The 20,755-nt window shown below is 37.5% G+C and overlaps 1 protein-coding gene across 1 annotated transcript; it reads right to left on the reverse strand.

The window, feature by feature from the left end:
• Window positions 1-239: 239 nt before the first annotated feature.
• RFC3 (replication factor C subunit 3) lies at window positions 240-17,544 on the reverse strand. Its single transcript, XM_027557436.1, has 9 exons — window positions 17,331-17,544; window positions 15,498-15,635; window positions 14,995-15,062; window positions 11,502-11,599; window positions 7,443-7,624; window positions 6,135-6,271; window positions 5,947-6,045; window positions 1,979-2,048; window positions 240-534 (listed from the first exon to the last, which is right to left on the reverse strand). Exons 1-9 carry the CDS (start codon window positions 17,415-17,417, stop codon window positions 343-345), a joined length of 1,071 nt encoding a protein of 356 aa, XP_027413237.1. The 5' UTR covers window positions 17,418-17,544; the 3' UTR covers window positions 240-342.
• Between the last annotated feature and the right edge of the window lie 3,211 nt (window positions 17,545-20,755).

The raw sequence follows: 20,755 nt of genomic DNA on the forward strand, positions 1-20,755 counted from the left end.
GTAAATTTCCTTCAGCAGGGGAGAGAGTGGATGGAAATGGGAGGATCAATACTGCATACTTGGAAAACATACTTTTAAAGTAAATTAAAATCATGTTCTTAGACTCGACAGTTTCCAGTTGTATCCTTTCAATACACTTCAATAGTACAGGAGCAGTTATTTAACTCAGAGAATAATGATTAATAATTCAGAGGAATTACTACCTTCCCCCTTCCAAAAAAAAAAAAAAAACACACAAATAACAATTAAGCAATGTTAGTTTATTTTATCTGTAGCTCTTCCAATATAAACTGAACATAAATGATGATATTGAGAAATATTAGGAAGAATTACTGAGAGATGTCAGAATATCATGCCTTCCAATCCATCCTCCATGAACTTCTTATAAAGTGCCATAAATTTGGCCACAAACGCTTCCAAGTGATAAATGGCTTTGCTACCCAGTTGTAGACGATGTTCATAGTAAGCTGCCATCTGGGCCACTTCTCCTTTCAGTTGTCCATCACAATTATGTAAAAGTTCTGAGAGAAGGCCCTAAAGAAAGATAAATAGCAATTTTAAAAAGTAATAATTAAAAAAATATTAGCTAAACACGCTTTACTTGTCTCATTCAAAAAGGAAGTGAAACTTAAATACTGATATGTTCTCCTTTTTATTTTTGATGGACCATCAGACTTTATCCAAAAGAACATACTAGAGTAAAAATGTGGTAGTTATCTATCATATTTCAACCTCAAATACTTAAATCTACAAGGGTGCAAAGATTTAAGTACAAAGATGCTTACTGTAACATTATTAATTATAATAATCTGTAGACAACCTGAAGTCTAACACTTCAGGTTGTAACACAGGGGTTATATCCAAAAAACTGGTATAGTCATACAATGAAATCCCAGTCATGTACCAAAAAGAATGAGGTAAATCTGTCATGAAACAGCATCCATACTACACTGCTGAATTTAAAAAGCATAGTAGTGTAAAAGACACTAAAGCTTTGTGAAACATACATTGCTGCGTCGCTTCAGTCGTGTCCGACTCTGTGCGACCCCATGGACTGCAGCCTACCAGGCTTCTCCGTCCATGGGATTCTCCAGGCAAGAACACTGGAGTGGGTTGCCATTTCCTTCTCCAATGCATGAAAGTGGAAAGTGAAAGTGAAGTCGCTCAGTCGTGTCTGACTCTTAGCGACCCCATGGACTGCAGCCTACCAGGCTCCTCCATCCATGGGATTTTCTGGGCAACAGTACTGGAGTGGGGTGCCACTGCCTTCTCCGTGAAACATACATATATGGACTCAATTCAGTGTGACTTGAAAAGAGGTCTTATGAAAACAGAAGGGGGAATCTTCACTTTTGAATTTTTTCATGTAATTTTAATAAATACAAAGAAATAAAAAGTCTTGTATTGCCTAAGATGTAATAGTCAATTTACAATATCTTTCTAGCTAGAGAGTTGATTAGGTTTAGACCAGACCTAAAGTCGTCCCTCACAAATCACTACCACCTTCTTTAACCTCAATTTTCAAGTGCACTGAGGCTTGCTGTCTAAAATATTAATACTATTCCCTGACTACTTGCATGGATCCACCTTTCAATCCTTCAAGTTTCAGATTAAACATACCTTCCACAGAAGCCATCACTGATCTTCCATAACTCAGCCCTCCATTTTTATCATTTTACCTGGTCACTGCCTTTATAATACTTAGACCATTCTGAAATCCTCTTGCTTCTTGTTTCCCATTCCATTTCACCAAAATGTAACTTCTCTGAAGGAGGCCCACCCTTGTTTCCTTCAACACACTCCTAACGGTGACTGGCACACCTTACAAGCTCCATACAATTTGGACTGAGTATCTGCTGAACTAATGAGCTGGACAGAAAGAACTGACAATATATCTTTGTGCAGCAAAAGCCATGATACCACATAATCAAACCAGACTGTATGGTTATAGACAGTACAAGATTTGAAATCAGAATACCTTCATTATTATTTCAGGAGGAATACAGTGAGTTAGAAGCTCATACAGTCTTCCACGAACTTCAAGGAGCCTGAACAAAACAAAACAATACTTTGTAATGAAAACAGGAGATCATTTTTCTAAATACCTACTGTGCCATCTTACTTTAAGAATTATACATCCCAGTACAAACATTTTCTTCAATGGCTTATCATATTTAAGATACATACATGGGAGCTTTTCCTAACTTTAGTTCATTTTTCTAAAATAAAATTATAGAACTGTCTTAAAGTCAGACAACATTTATATTCATTTACATATATAGACGCACACCCACACAGTATCTATATATATATACACTGAAAATACAGAAGACTTCACGCATAGTAAGGGTTGAGCTTATTCACACCACGAATTTTAATATACTTTAATGATACATCAAGTAATATTTTTCTTTCCTTCTCCAGATAGATGATACATAGGAAATGAGAAAATGGTTATGAAAATATTAAATAATAAGTTAATTACAGAAGAAAAGAAAATATAACCATGAATATAACATGTTATCATCTCAACTGCAAAGTAAAAAAAAAAATTATGGCAGAGAAACAAAGCTGTTTTGTCATTGAAAGGGCAGTACAAGAGGGTACAGGTGGGCACAAACCCAGGCTGGCTAAGTGAATATGGCCATTTGTTGGAGGGCTCTGTAAGATCATAATTCTAGGCCCTTCTCATAACACTTTCAGGAAGAAAAAGGGTTAATGAGGGAAATACACATGTAACATATTAAAACAGCAAGAAGAAAAGTGACAAATTATATTTACAAAAGTAACTTAATCTTTCTAAATATACTTACCTACCCCTAAAGAAAAAATATTGTTCTGAATCTTTACCAAAATAAGACCACATTATGTTCTATATTTCAGATCAAGCAGGGAAGTGATTTTTAAAAGATTTCTTCAAAGCAGAAGTTAAGACCCCCTTCCTGAGATTCTAGGAGTATGAAGTTGTACCACAATAAAACTAAGTAAAGTAAAAAAAAGACTAGCATTTTTCGAGCAACTGCTATGCACAAGACACTATGACAATAATTTAACTCAGTCACCATATCAGCTATGGTGAGGCATTATCTCCATTTTTTTTTTTTAAAGAAAAAACTAAGGCCCGGATGGTTTAAATAACCTGACAAAGTTGACCATAGCAGAGCCATGATTTAAGCACAAATCTGTCTTAGCCCATACCCTTCCAGTGTCTGCCAAAGCATCTATTTAATCTCTTATCTGTATGAGGTTCACTGCAGTACACTATTTCTCACAAACACAAGTCTCTTTCACTGAAGAGAACATGAAGTTCAGAGAGGTTAAGCTTCCAGCAAAACTTATATAGTTGAAGCAGCATTACCTCAAGTCTGATTCCAAAGGCCTTAATGTCTCTTGGACATGACAGTATATACCCCAAATAAAATCTGATTCTTAACGTATAAATGACAGATGATATGAAATTATTTTAATAATGCATATAGCTTATTTCTAAAAAGCTGATTCACAATATATTTACGTATAAAACTGTACTCTAACAATACTGTGTGCATCTCACACATGTTCTCATGCTTCTCTTAGTCTGAGTTCATTTCTAATATGATTTCATTTCTAAAACATTAATATATTCATTATTAAGCCGGTGTCATTATCTCTTGGAGGTTACAAGTGATAATGAGTACAAATTATTCTATCAGAGAAACATGGTATTCTAGAACTGCCTCTGCCTCTTACTAACCAAATGTCCCTGAAAAAAAGCAACAATCTTGCTAAGAATCAGTTTTCTATCTGTAAGATGGTAATAATGCATTCCTCATAGGACTGTTATTTGAATTAAATGAAATAGTGTAAATGTCAGCATAATAATTGCTCATCATATGTAAGCTGCTAGTCACATGAGAAAGGTGGAGCAGAGAACCTGCCTGCAAAGGCAGGAGATGCAAGAGATGCAGGTTCAGATCCCTGGGTCAGGAAGATCCCCTGGAGAAGGAAATGGCAACTCACTCCATTATTCTTGCCTAGAAAATTCCACGGACAGAGAAGCTTGCGGGGCTACAGTCTACAGGGTCAAAAAAAGTTGGACACTCTGAGCACATATCACAGACACATATCACATTAGAAAATAAGAAATTTCCTAACATGTATCAAAAAAAGAATCAAGACTATAAATATTACAGCTAGACTACAGGGTCAAAAATCAGGAGTCATTGGTACTGTGCGGACCAATGTTCAAAATGACACTGGCCATCCTAGTATTTCTGGACAGCTTCAAGGCTTTCGGAAATTAAGAGGAATATTTTGTTTTAAAGACACAATGCCATCAAATCCCAAATCTGTTAATCTAAATAGGGAACAGCAGCACTTCTTCCTGGACAAATTCATTTATGAGCTGTCAAAATTTGTTTGGAAACTGGAGGAATGGGCAGCAGCAGCAGAATTAAGAAAAGTAATAATCAACTTAAGTCTTAAAAATACATTTAATAATGTCAAATATTGCAACATCTGTACCTAAATCTCCTTAAGAGCGGGAAAGTTCAACTATTATCATCAATTTTTCTTCTTTAAAATCAGAACAAAAACAAGAAAAGTCACCTTTGGTGTGGAAATATTTTATGAAAGTAAAAAGCTCCTAAGACATGCTTCATTTGAATTTTATTTCCTTAAAACTTGAGATTTCTTCACTACCTGACAGTATTTACAAAATGGAATGCACACTTTATCCTAAAGTCAAGGTTTCTTTTCTCAAGAATCTACTTAAAACATCTGGCACTTTTCGAAAACTATTTCTTCAACTAAAATAGATGAAGAGGAATTCAATGCAAACTTTGATAAAATATCAAGTACCGATTTTCTATGACCATTCACCTCCTCTAATCTATTATGGTTGTCCAACAGTACATATTGCAATTTCCTTTGGAGAATTTCTTATAAAAATAACAATTCTCAGATATACCACCCAAAAGGAGAAACACAGTATATTCCTTCTCCCAATTATGTTCACGTAAACCAAGGAAGCTTACATTTCAGTGGCTGCACTCAATCTAGTCTGTTTTCTAAAATAATCAATAACCCTCTCTAAAGTCCAAAGATGGGTTTCTCATTTCAGACAGGCAAAAAAAGTAGGAGACTGTGTCTCAGTGAGCTTACACAACCTTCACCAGACTTTCCAAAAGTACCAAGCCTTAAGACTGTCACTCTTGATTTGGAGAAGAGCCCATTGCCCTCCTCAATCAAAGTCATAACAAATCCAACCGGCTATGGTTGAAGTACTTTCAGTGTGGTCTACTACTGAATAAGAGACCCAAGAAGCAAACAGAAACATCTGTGCAGCAGATATGCACAAAATACTTCCTACATACTGACGGCACATACACAGTATTATTCTTAATGGAGCCTATCACCACACATGAGCTCGGAGTCTTCTAGTTCTCAAACCACTATCACACAATCTCTCTTCATTATACAAATGAAAAAGCTGAAGCTCTAAGTTTATAAAGTTACCTGCTTAAGGACACTTAGCTAAAAATTAGAAGAACTTGGAAGTCTACACACAGTCTAGTGTCTTTCTATAACACATCAATTACAAAGTTATACAGTGTTATCTTCAATATTAGAAAGCTAGACACATCATGCTATGCATTAATATTAAATCATCCAAGATTCTGAGGGGGAAAAAAAACCTTAAACTTCCAAAATTTGTTTCAATTTATGTGTAAGTTCCATACTTGCATGCCAGTAGCTTCTTAAAAGCCATGATATCATACACCAACTATTCTGAACCATTAAATGTCTAAAACTCTACTTTTTCTTTAGAAGTATAGTATTTTATAATTTAAATTTAATTATAATGCTACATGGCATGGTATCAGTATAAAACAGCTAATCTACAACTTAGAATATCTGTACTGTCTCAGTGATCAAACTTTTATGGTGATCTTTTATAGCGGTTACCTCTGTGGAGTTTGTTGACTGACAATAGCATTGGCAGTCTCCCTCAGATACACCTCCCAATCTGTTTCAGGGATTTCTTGATCTGCAGTAAAAGGATATCTACATGACAAAAAGAGAACACAATAAATTAAACGAAAGTGGTTTATATCACAACATGATTCCCGTAGTAACTGACCCCTTTTACTCACTGTTGCACTCTGCAGGCTTCACACATAAGCAGAGCTTTTCTGAGATTTCTGCAGGACTTCTCGGCAAGTCTATGAGCCAGTTGTGGAGGAAGATTTAGACCCTCCTTCTTACACACAGTAGATAACACATGGCAAATCTACAAATAAAATAATAAAGTAACAAAAATGAGCAATCTGCCAAACTGCATGCTGAGACAATTTCTGTTAAGAATATTGTTACAGAACTCCAACCTTTCTTTTTTTGGTCACTGCTGCTATTGCTAAGTCACTTCAGTCGTGTCCGACTCTGTGCGACCCCATAGACAGCAGCCCACCAGGCTCCCCCGTCCCTGGGATTCTCCAGGCAAGAACACTGGAGTGGGTTGCCATTTCCTTTTTGGTCACTACCCTACCCTAATCCACTGTTCCTTCAGCAGGAAGCCAGGGGTCTAACCTAGCTATCAGGTACAGTCAGTAACTAGATGGGCACCTGGAGAAAGATCTGGTCCCACTTCCATACCTGCCAGCCTCAAGGCAGCAGGGAGTTGGAGACAAAGGGCCACAGGTTGGTGACAAAAACACTGCTCACAAGGCTGCCAAGTTGAGCTGTACAAGCCTAACTGGACACAACTCAGGCACCAAGATGTGAATGGTACTCATGGGAGAGACATAACCTGGTGGTCCTGCTGCTTTATAAACATTTTAAACTCTAAAACTCTCAAAATCTTTACAAGTGAAACTCACAATACAATGTCACTTATTATCCCTACTTTGCATAAAATCACCCCAAACCTATTAACAGCAGAAACTTGCTTATTGTGAGAAACTGGCATTTTTACTGATAGCTGTTAAGAATGCTATGACTGAAGCAACTTAGCCATAGCAGCAGCATTAAGAATGATAAAGGAAAAAAAAAAAAAAATACACTTTATGTTGATTCAAACTAACTTTGGTCTCTGAACTAGGGACTAGGAATTCCCAAATCATCTTCTTGAAAAATCTATTTCCTAAATATTCAAGTCTCCTCTATAAGCCAGTTAAGTCAGGTTGAGGTAGAAGCCACTAAATAACTAGCTTTCCCTTAGTTTTATAAAATCCACAATTACTACCTATTTAAAGAAAAAGATGATTTAAAGAAAAGAACATTTTCTATATACTGATATCTAGTATTTACTACTATAATGGTTTGAGTTAGCACCTAGGCCATAGCTATTTCTGAATTGCTGACATAGTTCACTACGTTTTTACAAGAACAAACACAATAGGGATGTACACACAGTATGCATGGAATCTGAACTGAATTCTTCTGAAAAATTTAACTTGACTTACATCTTCAATGCTGGGAGCAGGCACACGAACTGCAAGGCACCTACTACGAATAGGTGGTATCACTTTAGACGTAGAATTGCAACACAAGATCAATCTGCAGGTGGACATATACTTTTCCATGGTTCTGCGCAAGGCATGTTGAGCATCTTTAGTGAGTTTGTCAACTTCTGTCAATAACACAACTGAGTGAAGGAGAAACAAAACAAACTTTTGAGTATTTATCTTTCTCATTATTCAGAGTGAAATCCTAAACAGTAAGCCTAATATACTACTTTTCCCTTTGGAGAAGACATACAAAAGTTATAGGTATGGTAGAATTTATTTTTATTAAAAAAAAATTCTAGCTTACTTCAATCTGTATAATAGGCTCCAGTTTCATCCACCTCATTAGAACTGATTCAAATGTATATGGCTGAGTAATACTCCATTGTGTATATGTACCACAGCTTTCTTATCCATTCGTCTGCTGATGGACATCTAGGTTGCTTCCATGTCCTGGCTATTATAAACAGTGCTGCGATGAACACTGGGGTACATGTGTCTCTTTCAATTCTGGTCTCCTCAGTATGTATGCCCAGCAGTGGGATTGCTGGGTCGTATGGCAGCTCTATTTCCAGTTTTTTAAGGAACCTCCACACTGTTCTCCATAGTGGCTGTACTAGTTTGCATTCCCACCAACAGTGTAAGAGGGTTCCCTTTTCTCCACACCCTCTCCAGCATTTATTGCTTGTAGACTTTTGGATAGCAGCCATTCTGACTGGCGTGAAATGGTACTTCATTGTGGCTTTGATTTGTATTTCTCTGATAATGAGTGATGTTGAGCATCTTTTCATGTGTTTGTTAGCCATCTGTATGTCTTCTTTGGAGAAATGTCTGTTTAGTTCTTTGGCCCATTTTTTGATTGGGTTGTTAATTTTTCTGGAATTGAGTTGCAGGAGTTGCTTGTATATTTTTGAGATTAATTCTTTGTCAGTTGCTTCATTTGCTATTATTTTCTCCCATTCTGAAGGCTGTCTTTTCACCTTGCTTATAGTTTCCTTTGTTGTGCAGAAGCTTTTAATTAGGTCCCATTTATTTTTGCTTTCATTTCCAATATTCTGGGAGGTGGGTCATGGAGGATCCTGCTGTGATTTATGTCAGAGAGTCTTTTGCCTATGTTCTCCTCTAGGAGTTTTATAGTTTCTGGTCTTACGTTTAGATCTTTAATCCATTTTGAGTTTATTTTTGTGTATGGTGTTAGAAAGTGTTCTAGTTTCATTCTTTTACAAGTGTTTGACCAGTTTTTCCAGCACTGCTTGTTATAGAGATTGTCTTTTCTCCATTGTATATTCTTGCCTCCTTTGTCAAAGATACGGTGTTCACAGGTGCATGGATTTACCTCTGGGCTTTCTATTCTGTTCCACTGATCTATATTTCTGTCTTTGTGCCAGTACCATACTGTCTTGATGACTGTGGCTTTGTAGTAGAGCCTGAAGTCAGGCAGGTTGATTTCTCTAGTTCCATTCTTCTTTCTCAAGATTGCTTTGGTTATTCAAGGTTTTTTGTATTTCCACACAAACTGTGAAATTATTTGTTCTAGCTCTGAGAAAAATACTGTTGGTAGCTTGATAGGGATTGCATTGAATCTATAGATTGCTTTGAGTAGTATACTCATTTTCACTATATTGATTCTTCTGATCCACGAACACGGTGTATTTCTCCATCAATTAGTGTCCTCTTTGATTTCTTTCACCAGTGTTTTATAGTTTTCTATATATAAGTCTTTGTTTCTTTAGGTAGATATATTCCTAAGTATTTTATTCTTTTCATTGCAATGGTGAATGGAATTGTTTCCTTAATTTCTCTATTTTCTCATTATTAGTGTATACAGAGTGAAGTAAACCAGAAAGAAAAACACCAATACGGTATACTAATGCATATATATGGAATTTAGAAAGATGGTAATGATAACCCTGTATGCGAGACAGCAAAAGAGACACAGATGTATAGAACAGTCTTTTGGACTCTGTGGGAGAGGGTGAGGGTGGGATGATTTGGGAGAATGACATTAAAACATGTATAATATCATATGTGAAACGAATCGCCAGTCCAGGTTCGATGCATGATACAGGATGCTCGGGGCTGAAGCACTGGGATGACCCAGAGGGATGGTATGGGGACGGAGATGGGAGGGGGGTTCAGGATAGGGAACACATGTATACCCGTGGAAGACTCATGTCAATGTATGGCAAAACCAATACAATATTGTAAAGTAATTAGCCTCCAATTAAAATAAATAAATTTATACTAAAAAAAAATCTAAGATCAAACACTAAGATAATGAAGCTAAAGAGGTTATTTTGTTGCAGAATCTACTGTAGTCTTTTTATACTTATATGCAGTAAAAATCACCAAGACAAGGATATAGTGTGCTGCATTTACCCAAAATATTTCACTCAGGTGTGTACTTCTGTACAAAATCTTAGCATTCTAAGGAATATACTTTGGAAAACACTGTCACAACAGATGTAGCAAATAAGGGATAAAGATATCTGGTTACTTGTATAATAAGATTCTACCTGGTCATAATCAAGGATTGGCCTTAAAGTGTTTGAGAAATTCAGTATGCAGGGACTGAATCCAGCATTGTATTAAATTACTTCAAGAAGATGACAGTGATAGCAGTGCAGCATTTGAATCTCTCCCATAAAAGAACAGATTCCAAGATCCAAGACAACATTTACATTGAAACTAGGTGACAAGCTGTCCCCAAGAACCCTAAATATAAGTAAGTGAGAACAAGAAACTACGTGTGGCTAGGATCCACCAGTTTTTTGATATCTTCAGAACAGGAGAACCTTAAATCACCCACAAAAGCACACTGAATATATGAGCCAATCTGAGAACAGCATCCATAGGGTTCAATTCATGAACAAGAGCTAAGGGACCTTGATGCAATAAGATCTGACAGACCAGTGGACTAAAAATAACAAAATGAAGCTCTCTTCCAAGACAATGATTCCCAATGACAAATTCTGGAAATCGAACACAAACTGAATAGAATAAATAAAAATAAGGAGATCAATCACAATATCTGACAGGATAGCAGTAAAAAAATAATGCAAAACTAAATAATTGCTAGGCAGAAAACAGCACAATATTTTAAAAACTGTAGTGAGGATTACTCCAGAAATACAAAGCAGTTTCATTAGATGATCCAGTAAGATAATAATGAGAACTAAGAAGAAAAATTATAAGACCACAAAGAATATTTGAAAAAAAAAATTTTTGATTTTGAAATGTACAGTTTAAGGAGAAAAGATAAGAAATAGGCTGGAATACGTAAGATGATTCACACAACAGTAAAATGAGCAATGAAAAAAAGTTAAATTATCACATCCACTAAAGAAAAAGTACAGCTTATTTTCTCCACTAAATCTGACAAGGATTAAAAATAATAAATGTTAGACAGAAATGGGCATTCCTAAATACTGCTGGCAGTAGCACAAATCTATATCTTTTTTCAAATGAAGATTTTGGCAAAATATGTCAAAAACATTAAATATTGGCATATATATCAGAAAATTTGTTGTAAAAATATATGGTGTTATGTACAAAACACTGGAAATGTTAAAAGTAATGGTCTCTGGATGGTGGGATTACAGCTGATTTGAATTTTCTTTTGTTTAGCAATATATTTAATAATGAACATATAACTTTTGTTCAAAGAATCATTATTTGTAAATCATGCAATTCCCTTTTAAAATTCTTTTTCCATTACTAATCTAAATATTTTATTAATTCTAAAGTAACAAATAGGTGGCACAAACAGTTCTCTTTCTGACACAATTCAACTCCATTAGACTATAAATACCTGGAGCACAGAGTTTATGTTTCTCTTCTTCACTTCTACATATTTAAAAAAAAAAAAAAAAGGTGGCATAGTGCTTGGCACAGAACAGGTTAATAACATATTTGCTAAATGGTTGGAATTTACATTCCTCATTATATTTTCCTCTTATACCCATTACTTATAATTTAAGTGCCTGCCTCATCCAAAATAAAAAAAATATCACATACCTTTAAAATCTTTTTGAGAGCTTGTTTCAAGTTGCTGTGATTGTGCCACTGTTTTCAACATCTCCTGAATTACTACCCGATCGCTATTTCCAGCATCACTATATAAAATAAAAGTAGTGGTAAATATATACATGCAAATATTTAATAAGTACTAACCCTTACTTGTAAGCTAAGAAAAATCTTGAAGATCTTCAGTGATTAAAATTTTAAGCAAACTGAGTGACACTACATTCACAAAACTTTAAAACTGAAGTGTTTTAGGATCACTAATGACTGTGTGGATCACAATGAACTGTGGAAAATTCTGAAAGAGATGGGAATACCAGACCACCTGATCTGCCTCTTGAGAAACCTGTATACAGGTCAGGAAGCACAGTTAGAACTGGACATGTAACAACAGACTGGTTCCAATTAGGAAAAGCAGTATGTCGAGGCTGTATATTGTCACCCTGCTTATTTAACTTCTATGCAAAGTACATCATGAGAAACGCTGGGCTGGATGAAGCACAAGGTGGAATCAAGATTGCTGGGAGAAATATCAATAACCTCAGATATGCAGATGACACCACCCTTATGGCAGAAAGTGAAGAGGAACTAAAAAGCCTCTTGATGAAAGTAAAAGAGTAGAGTGAAAAAGTTGGCTTAAAGCTCAACATTCAGAAAACGAAGATCATGGCACCCGGTCCCATCACTTCATGGCAAACAGATGGGGAAACAGTGCAAACAGTGGCTGACTTTATTTTTCTGAGCTCCAAAATCACTGCAGGTGGTGACTGAAGCCATGAAATTAAAAGATGTTTGCTCCTTGGAAGAAAAGTTATGACCAACCTAGACAGGATATTAAAAAGCAGAGACATAACTCTGCCAACAAAGGTCTGTCTAGTCTATGGTTTTTCCAGTGGTCATGTTTGGATGTGGGAGTTGGGACTATAAAGAAAGTTGAGCGCCAAAGAATTGATGCTTTTGAACTGTGGTGTTGGAGAAGACTCTTGAGAGTCCCTTGGACTGCAAGGAGATCCAACCAGTCCATCCTAAAGGAGATCAGTCTTGGGTGTTCACTGGAGGGACTGTTGCTGAAGCTGAAACTCCAGTACTTTGGCCACCTGATGAGAGGAGCTGACTCATTTGAAAAGACCCTAATGCTGGGAAAGACTGAGGGCAGGAAGAGAGGGGGATGACAGAGGATGAGACGGTTGGATGGCATCACTGACACAATGGACATGGATTTGGGTGGACTCTGGAAGTTGGTGATGGACAGGGAGGCCTGGCGTGCTGCGGTTCATGGGGTCACAAAGTCGGACACGACTGAGCGACTGAACCAAACTGAAACATACTCCTATACTCAACTACAATTTGATTAACATAACTGAAAACACCAAACATGTTCTTAAGTTTCAGTTCGGTTCAGTCACTCAGTCGTGTCCAACTCTTTGCGACCCCATGAATCACAGCACACCAGGCCTCCCTGTCCATCACCAACTCCCAGAGTGTACCCAAACTCATGTCAATTGAGTCAGTGATGCCATCCAACCATCTCATTTTCTGTTGTCCCCTTCTCTTCCTGCCCTCAATCCTTCTCAGCATCAGGGTCTTTTCAAATGAGTCAGCTCTTCACATCAGGTGGCCAAAGTATTGGAGTTTCAGCTTCAACATCAGTCCTTCCAATGAACACCCAGGACTGATCTTTAGGATGGACTGGTTGGATATACTTGCAGTCCAAGGGACTCTCAAGAGTCTTCTCCAACACCACACTTCAAAAGCATCAATTCTTTGGCGCTCAGCCTTCTTTATAGTCCAACTCTCACATCCATACATGACTACTGTAAAAACCACAGCCTTGACTAGATGGACCTTTGTTGACGAAGTAATATCTCTGCTTTTTAATATCCTGTCTAGGTTGGTCATAACTTTAGATCCAAGGAGTAAGCCACTTAAAAAGAGACATAGCTATTAACAGTACCAAATACTTTGACACTTCTGTATCCACTATAGTTAATACCTGCTGCTGCTAAGTCGCTTCAGTCGTGTCTGACTCTGTGCGACCCCATAGACGGCAGCCCACTAGGCTCCGCCGTCCCTGGGATTCTCCAGGCAAGAATACTGGAGTGGGTTGCCATTTCCTTCTCCAATGCACCAAAGTGAAAAGTGAAAGTGAAGTCGCTCAGTCGTGTCCGACTCTTAGAGACCCCATGGACTGCAGCCTACCAGGCTCCTCCATCCATGGGATTTTCCAGGCAAGAGTACTGGAGTGGGGTGCCATTGCCTTCTCCAAGTTAATACCTAGTCACAGCTAATTTCTTAGTTGCCTACAACTACTCAAAATATAAAAATAACTTGTTAAAACAAATTTGATCTGTGTTCTTCTTCTCTATCCCCAAACTAGCAAAGGTGTGTGAGAGAACAAGCCTAGACAAGTTGTTCCCAGTATCAGCAGAGTTGATTCAAGGTCTTAGAAAGGGGATGGGATAAGCAAATGAAGTTCAGGATACAAAACAGAACTCTGTAAGCTGTTGATTTATAGGCATTACCAATCATTTATACCAATATCATTGCTTTAGCACTTAAGCCCTGTACCTCACAAACCAAAATAAGTCACCTGGTTATTTAGGTTGAATGTCAATTCCAAACACCTGAAAAACAAAGAGCTTAATCTCCAATTGACTATTAGCGCTACAGAAGAACTCTTAATCAGAAAAAGAGGGCAAAGAAATCAGCTTTAGTTTATTTTCTTAAACAGCCATCATGTCCTTCTCAATATTATTAGATCAATATACCCTCTAATCCAAAAACTGAAAGAAAATGGAAAGAATGAACGAGTAACCCAAATCACTTTATAAAATATTTTCTCAGGCATTTACAAACTTTTTAGACATACTTTGCTCACCAGTTCTGAATAAGTCAATATAACAAAAATTTACTGACTATTCAAAGTACTTTGTGTAACACACAGAGCTTTATAGAGCAAGAACTTAATTATTAAAAATTTTTGACTTGGGGGAGGGGTCTCAGAGAGAAGGGAAAGTGGAAAGGTTCTAGGCTCCCTGTTTCACACAGGGCAGCTTCATTTTCATTTGTTTTATATTTTGTCTCTCTATACGGAGATCAGCCCTGGGATTTCTTTGGAAAGAATGATGCTAAAGCTGAAACTCCAGTACTTTGGCCACCTCATGCGAAGAGTTGACTCATTGGAAAAGACTCTGATGCTGGGAGGGATTGGGGGCAAGAGGAGAAGGGGACGACAGAGGATGAGATGGCTGGATGGCATCACTGACTTGATGGACTTGAGTCTGAGTAAACTCTGGGAGTTGGTGATGGACAGGGAGGCCTGGCGTGCTGGGATTCATGGGGTCGCAAAGAGTGGGACATGACCGAGCGACTGATCTGATCTGATCTGATACATGATTTTATATCAAAAAACCATTCTACTCTTTAAAAAAAGAAGTCTGAACACCACTATTCTAAAAATGCTTATTTCTATGTAGTATCCACTTACCTAGGATTAACTTCAAGGTGGTAATTGCTTGCAATAGTGCTAATTTCAATTTTCTTTTTCGATGGAGTCTGTGGACAAAGAAATAGTTATTTTTTTAATGTTTATTGGCTATTTCTCCTATTATCTGTATTTCATTGTTTTTTTTAATTATATAAACAATTTATGATTAAAGAAATAAAACTTTAGATAATCACCACTAATGTTAGCCCCATTCTTAATGTGCAGGTAAACATGTTTTTATATACACTAGGTCATATCACACATCTTGTTTTTCGTGGATCACTTTTTTCCTTTACCTCCAGAAACCTCCAAACTATCCCCAGCTAACAGCAGATCATTATAAACAATCTGCATATGCCCTTTCACAGCCTGTTCCATGCTAATACACAAAAATAAACACATACTATTAATAACACATTATTGAATAGTGTCTGTGTTTCTCATAAAAATTGTTTTTAAAGGAGGTAATCATATATATTTCTGTTTCAAACTGAAATGCTTACTGTGATGGTCTGATGTTCAATTCTCAATTTTTCCACTCCAACACCATAAAGTTCACGTAGAATACACATAATTCTTGTCTTTTTTCCAGCACCTGATGGTCCATACACTAACAGATGAGGAAAGTCACCACATTGTACCTGGAATAAAAGGATAAGGCATTTTCCCTAGAGAAGCCACTGCTCCTACATGTAGAAACTACTTTCTATGTATGAAATATTTTGTCTCTAGGAAAGTTCAAAAACACGTGTGTGTGAATGAACATAGAGACAGACATATCTTTAACTATGAAATCGATTATTCCCCTGGAATTAATGCTGTATAGGCTGGATGGCATCACCGACTCAATGGACATGAGTTTGGGTAAACTCCGGGAGTTGGTGATGGACACGGAGGCCTGGCGTGATGCAATTCATGGGGTCGCAAAGAGTCAGACACGACTGAGTGACTGAACTGAACTTATATATCTAGCACAGTACATGTAAGATACAACACTATATGCTAGAAAGCAAGAAATCCCAAACCTGGCTGACTATCAGATGTGCTTAAAAATACTTATAATAAAAGACTGATTAATTCCAGGACTCCATTCACAAGATTAAGATTCAATAACTGAGACTGTGATGACTGCCATAGTTTGCACTTCTACAAAGAGTCCCTTGGATGAGAAATGAGTGCATTTGGTTTTATTTGGAAGGTAAAGGAAAACTTTGTAGGGGAGAAGGAAAGTAAAGTGGGGAAAAGAAGGTAGCCAACAAGTGTTATCAACTTAAAAACCACTCTGGACATCTGGAGCTTGATCCTGCTGGGGATACACCTGAAGCCAGTGTGAAAATACATTACAGTATTAAACCACCCAAGGAATGGGGAAGCTGCAGTATGATACATTACCTCTCCTCAAACCTTTGCTAGTTTGGGAAAGAAAATGGGGGATAAGGTGTTAATTCCCTGGCATTTCAAATCTGCTTAGTGGTGTCAGCAAGAAAAAGCCTCCAGCAAGTGCAGATGCAGGGAGCTGGAAGTCAGGTCTGTGTAATCTCACAAGTTAAGAGCAAAAGAATGGAGTAGGATGCTGACAGTTCTGTATTACAGAACTACACTATGTGTTTTAAATATGTTCACAGGTGATTCTGATGCTCAAGTCAGGCCTGGGGGTCAGTGCTGTGAAGGTTATAAAGAGGACAAGACACAGACCTTAACCTTCTGAAAAGCATAAAATCTTGTGGAGTGTAATTTTATAAATAACCATTTAAAAATAAAGAAGTATCAACAGAAGTGCTGTTAAGTAAACTTTAATACTTTACAAACTTATCTATCGCTGGCACTGAAAGAATAAAGTGTCAAGGAAAGGAACTATTCACCTAATACAGTGCATGGAAAAAGGAGGTGCTCCACAAATACAGCCTTCATTTTTTAAATTTCGATCCCAGCAAAAATAAAAGTTATGCTCCAAGTGTTTCTGTTTTATTAAGTTGAAGATTAAAACGTAAACAGGTGAATACATTTGAAAAGCAAATCTATTAACTCAAGACTAACATATTAAATCTCTGTCCAAATATTTATTCCAAAACCTATACAATAAAAAACGGGACAAAGGAAATAAAATATATCCCATGGTTAAGAAAATCAAAGAGGACAGTTCTCAAGGAGACTTTCTTTGTTTGCAAGCACAGTCCCCGGCCCCACACTCTGTCCCCGTCCCTGTTTTACTTTTCTCCACAGCACTTGACACCTTCTAAAGCCGGAGGGCGAAGCTCCGCTCTTGAGGGGCGCGAAACCTCCGAGTGGCGCACCTCCCCTCCCCCGGCTCTTTCCGCCTCGTCCCGCCGACTCACCAGGTTGCGCAGCTGGGCCGCCTGCTCCTTGTGATAGTCTAGCTGTCCCAAGGAGCAGGGCCGGTATTTGTCCACCCAGAGGCTCATTCCAGCCCGAGTTCCCAGGGTCAGACACTCGAATGCCCCGCGCGCGCGCCCCCCTCACAGACCCGCAAACAAGTTTTCCCGCGAGCTTCAAATCTCGCGACATCACTACCGGCGTGTTCGCGTAGCTAGGCACGGAAAGACTACGGAAGCCTAGTTTGGACAAAATTGGTCGCAATGTCGGAACCGCCTATTTATTAATGTTCATTGTTTCATTTAATAATTTATTCTTTGCTCCCACCCTTATCATAGTACAGGAATTATTAAGCAAAACTGGAAAATTGTCTCTGATACTCTAGGAGTCAAATCTGGGTACTTCAGAGACACCACCATTCTGAACTCATTTCATTCGTTCATTCATTCACTCGTTCCTTCCATCGAAACCTAACAACTATTTACCTTGTGGAGTTCTGTATTTGGCACCAGAATATATCCGGCTTGGGACTTGTCTCACGTGGCAGGGACCAAAACAAGCTCTATTGAGTAAACCGCTAAAATTAAGATGTAATCTTCATTACGTTTCCTGACCTCCATTCCTCAAGATTCTTAATGGATTTAAAGCTAAGGAATCTAAAAGGTCGTGAAAAAGCTACAGAAATGGGACAACGCAAACTGCACCTCTTAAATACACTTCTCTCGATGTATGTAATTTTAATTACATGTTTAACTTACACTTTTACTTTACATATTGTTCAGAATCCTAAATACTGCAACGGGACAGAAATTAATTTCCAATATGTGTAATAACCTTCTATCAAGGTCCCCCCTCTCATTCATTTATGACACAAGAATTGACTGTATTCTCTGAATCATCATATTTACTGAATTATTCATATGTGCAGGAAATTACTCGGCACAATTAATAACAACATGAAGTAAAAGACACAGTCTATTCGCAAAAAACTTCTGAAACAACCTATGAGACATCCACCTCAAGACCTTTCCACGTAGGATTTCAGCCCAGTGCACTTCTCTGGGGCAAACCTGTAGCTGGTTCTTGCCAGAATCAGGAGTAAGGTTCTTAAGGCTGGATCTAATTTTGTTTCTTTAAAGAGGAAGAAATTTCATGGTTGCAAGAAGCTGAGAGACCAGTTCAGGGCATAAAAGGATATATGTAACTTTGGCTTTACCGCTGTGCTTATGAGTTTTCTTCTTTTTTCATATACTTGGACAGATTTGGACCTTCTTTTTCAGAGAGCATACCCAGAAAAATTTGCTGGTGTCCGGCCTCTATTAATAAAAATGAGAAAGTTCTGACCCTTTTTCTTATACTTTTCTCTGATTATGGTCAATGATCAATTATAATTGGTAAATAGAACTTATAATAAAGCATGTTATAATTCCATTCCCTCATTTAACACAGAATTAATAGGCAGATCCCTTTCTGCACTTTAGAAATAAAATTAAATACTAAGAGAAAATTTTGAAGAGATTATGAATGGAAAATTCATAGTAAATTGTGGCAGAGACAATGCTCTGTATTCACCAAACCTCTTTCCTGTTCCTCCTGAGGAGACAGGGATGCTTTCTCCAGCTTCCTCAGAAATTAGTGGAATTCTGTGACTGAGTTCTGGCCAATAGAAAGCAGGTCTGCAATGATGAGTCCTACCTCCATTCCTATCCAATTTAAACTCCTGGGTCCTCCTGCATACTTTCTCTGTTCATTGGCCAGTTCGAAGCAGAAAATCCAGAGGAGGGTTTTGAGGCTCTAGGGGACAGTTGAGGCCCTTGATAGTAGGAAACCAAGTTCCTTCATCTTAGGCCAGAGTGATCCACCCTCTCCCCCAAACAAAGTGGGTAATTTATGCAGGAGAAGATCAAATGGATCATCAGTGAGAGATTGAGAAAAGTGAAACAGAGGAGAACGTAAAGCCAGAGCACCCTGTATTATCAAGATCACTTCGAGGAGCAACTGGAGCTTGACCCCTCTGGAGACTTTTTGAGGAATGTATAGAGTATATCTTTGAATCATCTATTTAGGTGGGCTGGGGAGACGTTCTTATACCCTACTGGTTGAGGTTTTCTCCCCTGAGGATGGTAATTCACAATACACAGTTCTGTACTGGGCCTATGTACTAAGTAGGACCCTGTTTGTGCCCATGCTGTCAAAGGACAAGAATCTGACCATTTTTTTCTTATCCATTATCTGTTTCCTCATCCACTTATGCTCCAAGAACACAGGTATTAATGAACTTGAGCTATTTTTAAGTGTACAATTCAGTAGCATTAAATATATTTATTCACATTGTTGTACAATCATCATTATTATCTGTCTCCAGAAATTTTTCATCATCCCAAACTGCAATTCTGCACATATTAAAAGTAACTCCCTGTGCTGGTAATCCCCAGGCTATGGCAATCAGCATTCTACTTTATGTTCTCTATAAATTTGACTAATCTGGGTACCTTTATAAGTGGAGCCATATAGTATTTATCTTTTCATGTTTGGTTTATTTTACGTACTTTCATACCTTTAAAGTTCATCAATGTTGTAACATGTATCAGAATTTCATTTTTTCAAAGCTGAATAACATTCCATTGTAGGTATATACCATAATTTATTTATCTACTTATCCATCAATAGACATTTGGGTTGTTTTAATCTTTTGGCTTCTGTGAATGATGCTACTATGAACATTAGTGTGCAAATATCTGTTCAAGCTTCTGATTCCAGATTGTCTGGGGCAAATGGCCAGAAGTGGAATTACTACAGTATATGGTAATTCCATGTTTAATTTGTTGAGTAGCCCCCTCAGTGTTTTTCATGACAGTTGTGTCACTTTATGTTCCCACCAGCAATACACTGAGGTTACAGTACCTCCACATCCTCATCAACCAGTAAGCCTTTTTAATTTTTGCCATTCTGGTGGGTTTATAGAGGAATAAGTAATGGTATTGAACATTTTATCACATGCCTACTGGATATCAGAATATTATTTTGTAAAATGCTATTCAAGGTTTTGTGTTTTTTTTTTTTTTTTTACTAGTTTGTCTCTTAATGACTTATTTTCAAACATATGTATTGTAGATATCTTTTTCTATGTGTAACTTGGCTTTGAACGCTCTTAATGGTTTCTTTTGATGAACAGAAGTTCTTAATTTTACTGTAGTTTAGTGCATATTGGAGGAGGAAATGGCAACCCACTCCAGTATTCTTGCCTGGAGAATCCCATGGACAGAAGAGCCTGGTGGGCTACAGTCTAAAGGGTCGCAAAGAGTCAGACATGACTGAGCAACTAACACTTAGGGCATATTATTTTGAAAAGATGTTTAGTGCATACTGTTTTACAAATCTTAACTAAGATTCCATTTGGGATTGCTAGTTACAAGTATTTAAGCCC

The sequence above is a fragment of the Bos indicus x Bos taurus genome, chromosome 12 (assembly GCF_003369695.1).
Source record: "Bos indicus x Bos taurus breed Angus x Brahman F1 hybrid chromosome 12, Bos_hybrid_MaternalHap_v2.0, whole genome shotgun sequence".
In the NCBI taxonomy this organism is placed as follows: domain Eukaryota; kingdom Metazoa; phylum Chordata; class Mammalia; order Artiodactyla; family Bovidae; genus Bos; species Bos indicus x Bos taurus.

Excerpts from the sequence above, each read along its gene's own strand:
- RFC3 (XM_027557436.1), bottom strand. The coding sequence starts at position 17,417 with ATGAGCCTCTGGGTGGACAAATACCGGCCCTGCTCCTTGGGACAGCTA. Across the intron at positions 6,272-7,442 it reads CTGCTCCCAGCATTGAAGAT|ATTTGCCATGTGTTATCTAC; the intron begins GTAAGTCAAGTT and ends TTTTATTTGTAG. Across the intron at positions 2,049-5,946 it reads AGTCAACAAACTCCACAGAG|GCTCCTTGAAGTTCGTGGAA; the intron begins GTAACCGCTATA and ends TGTTTTGTTCAG.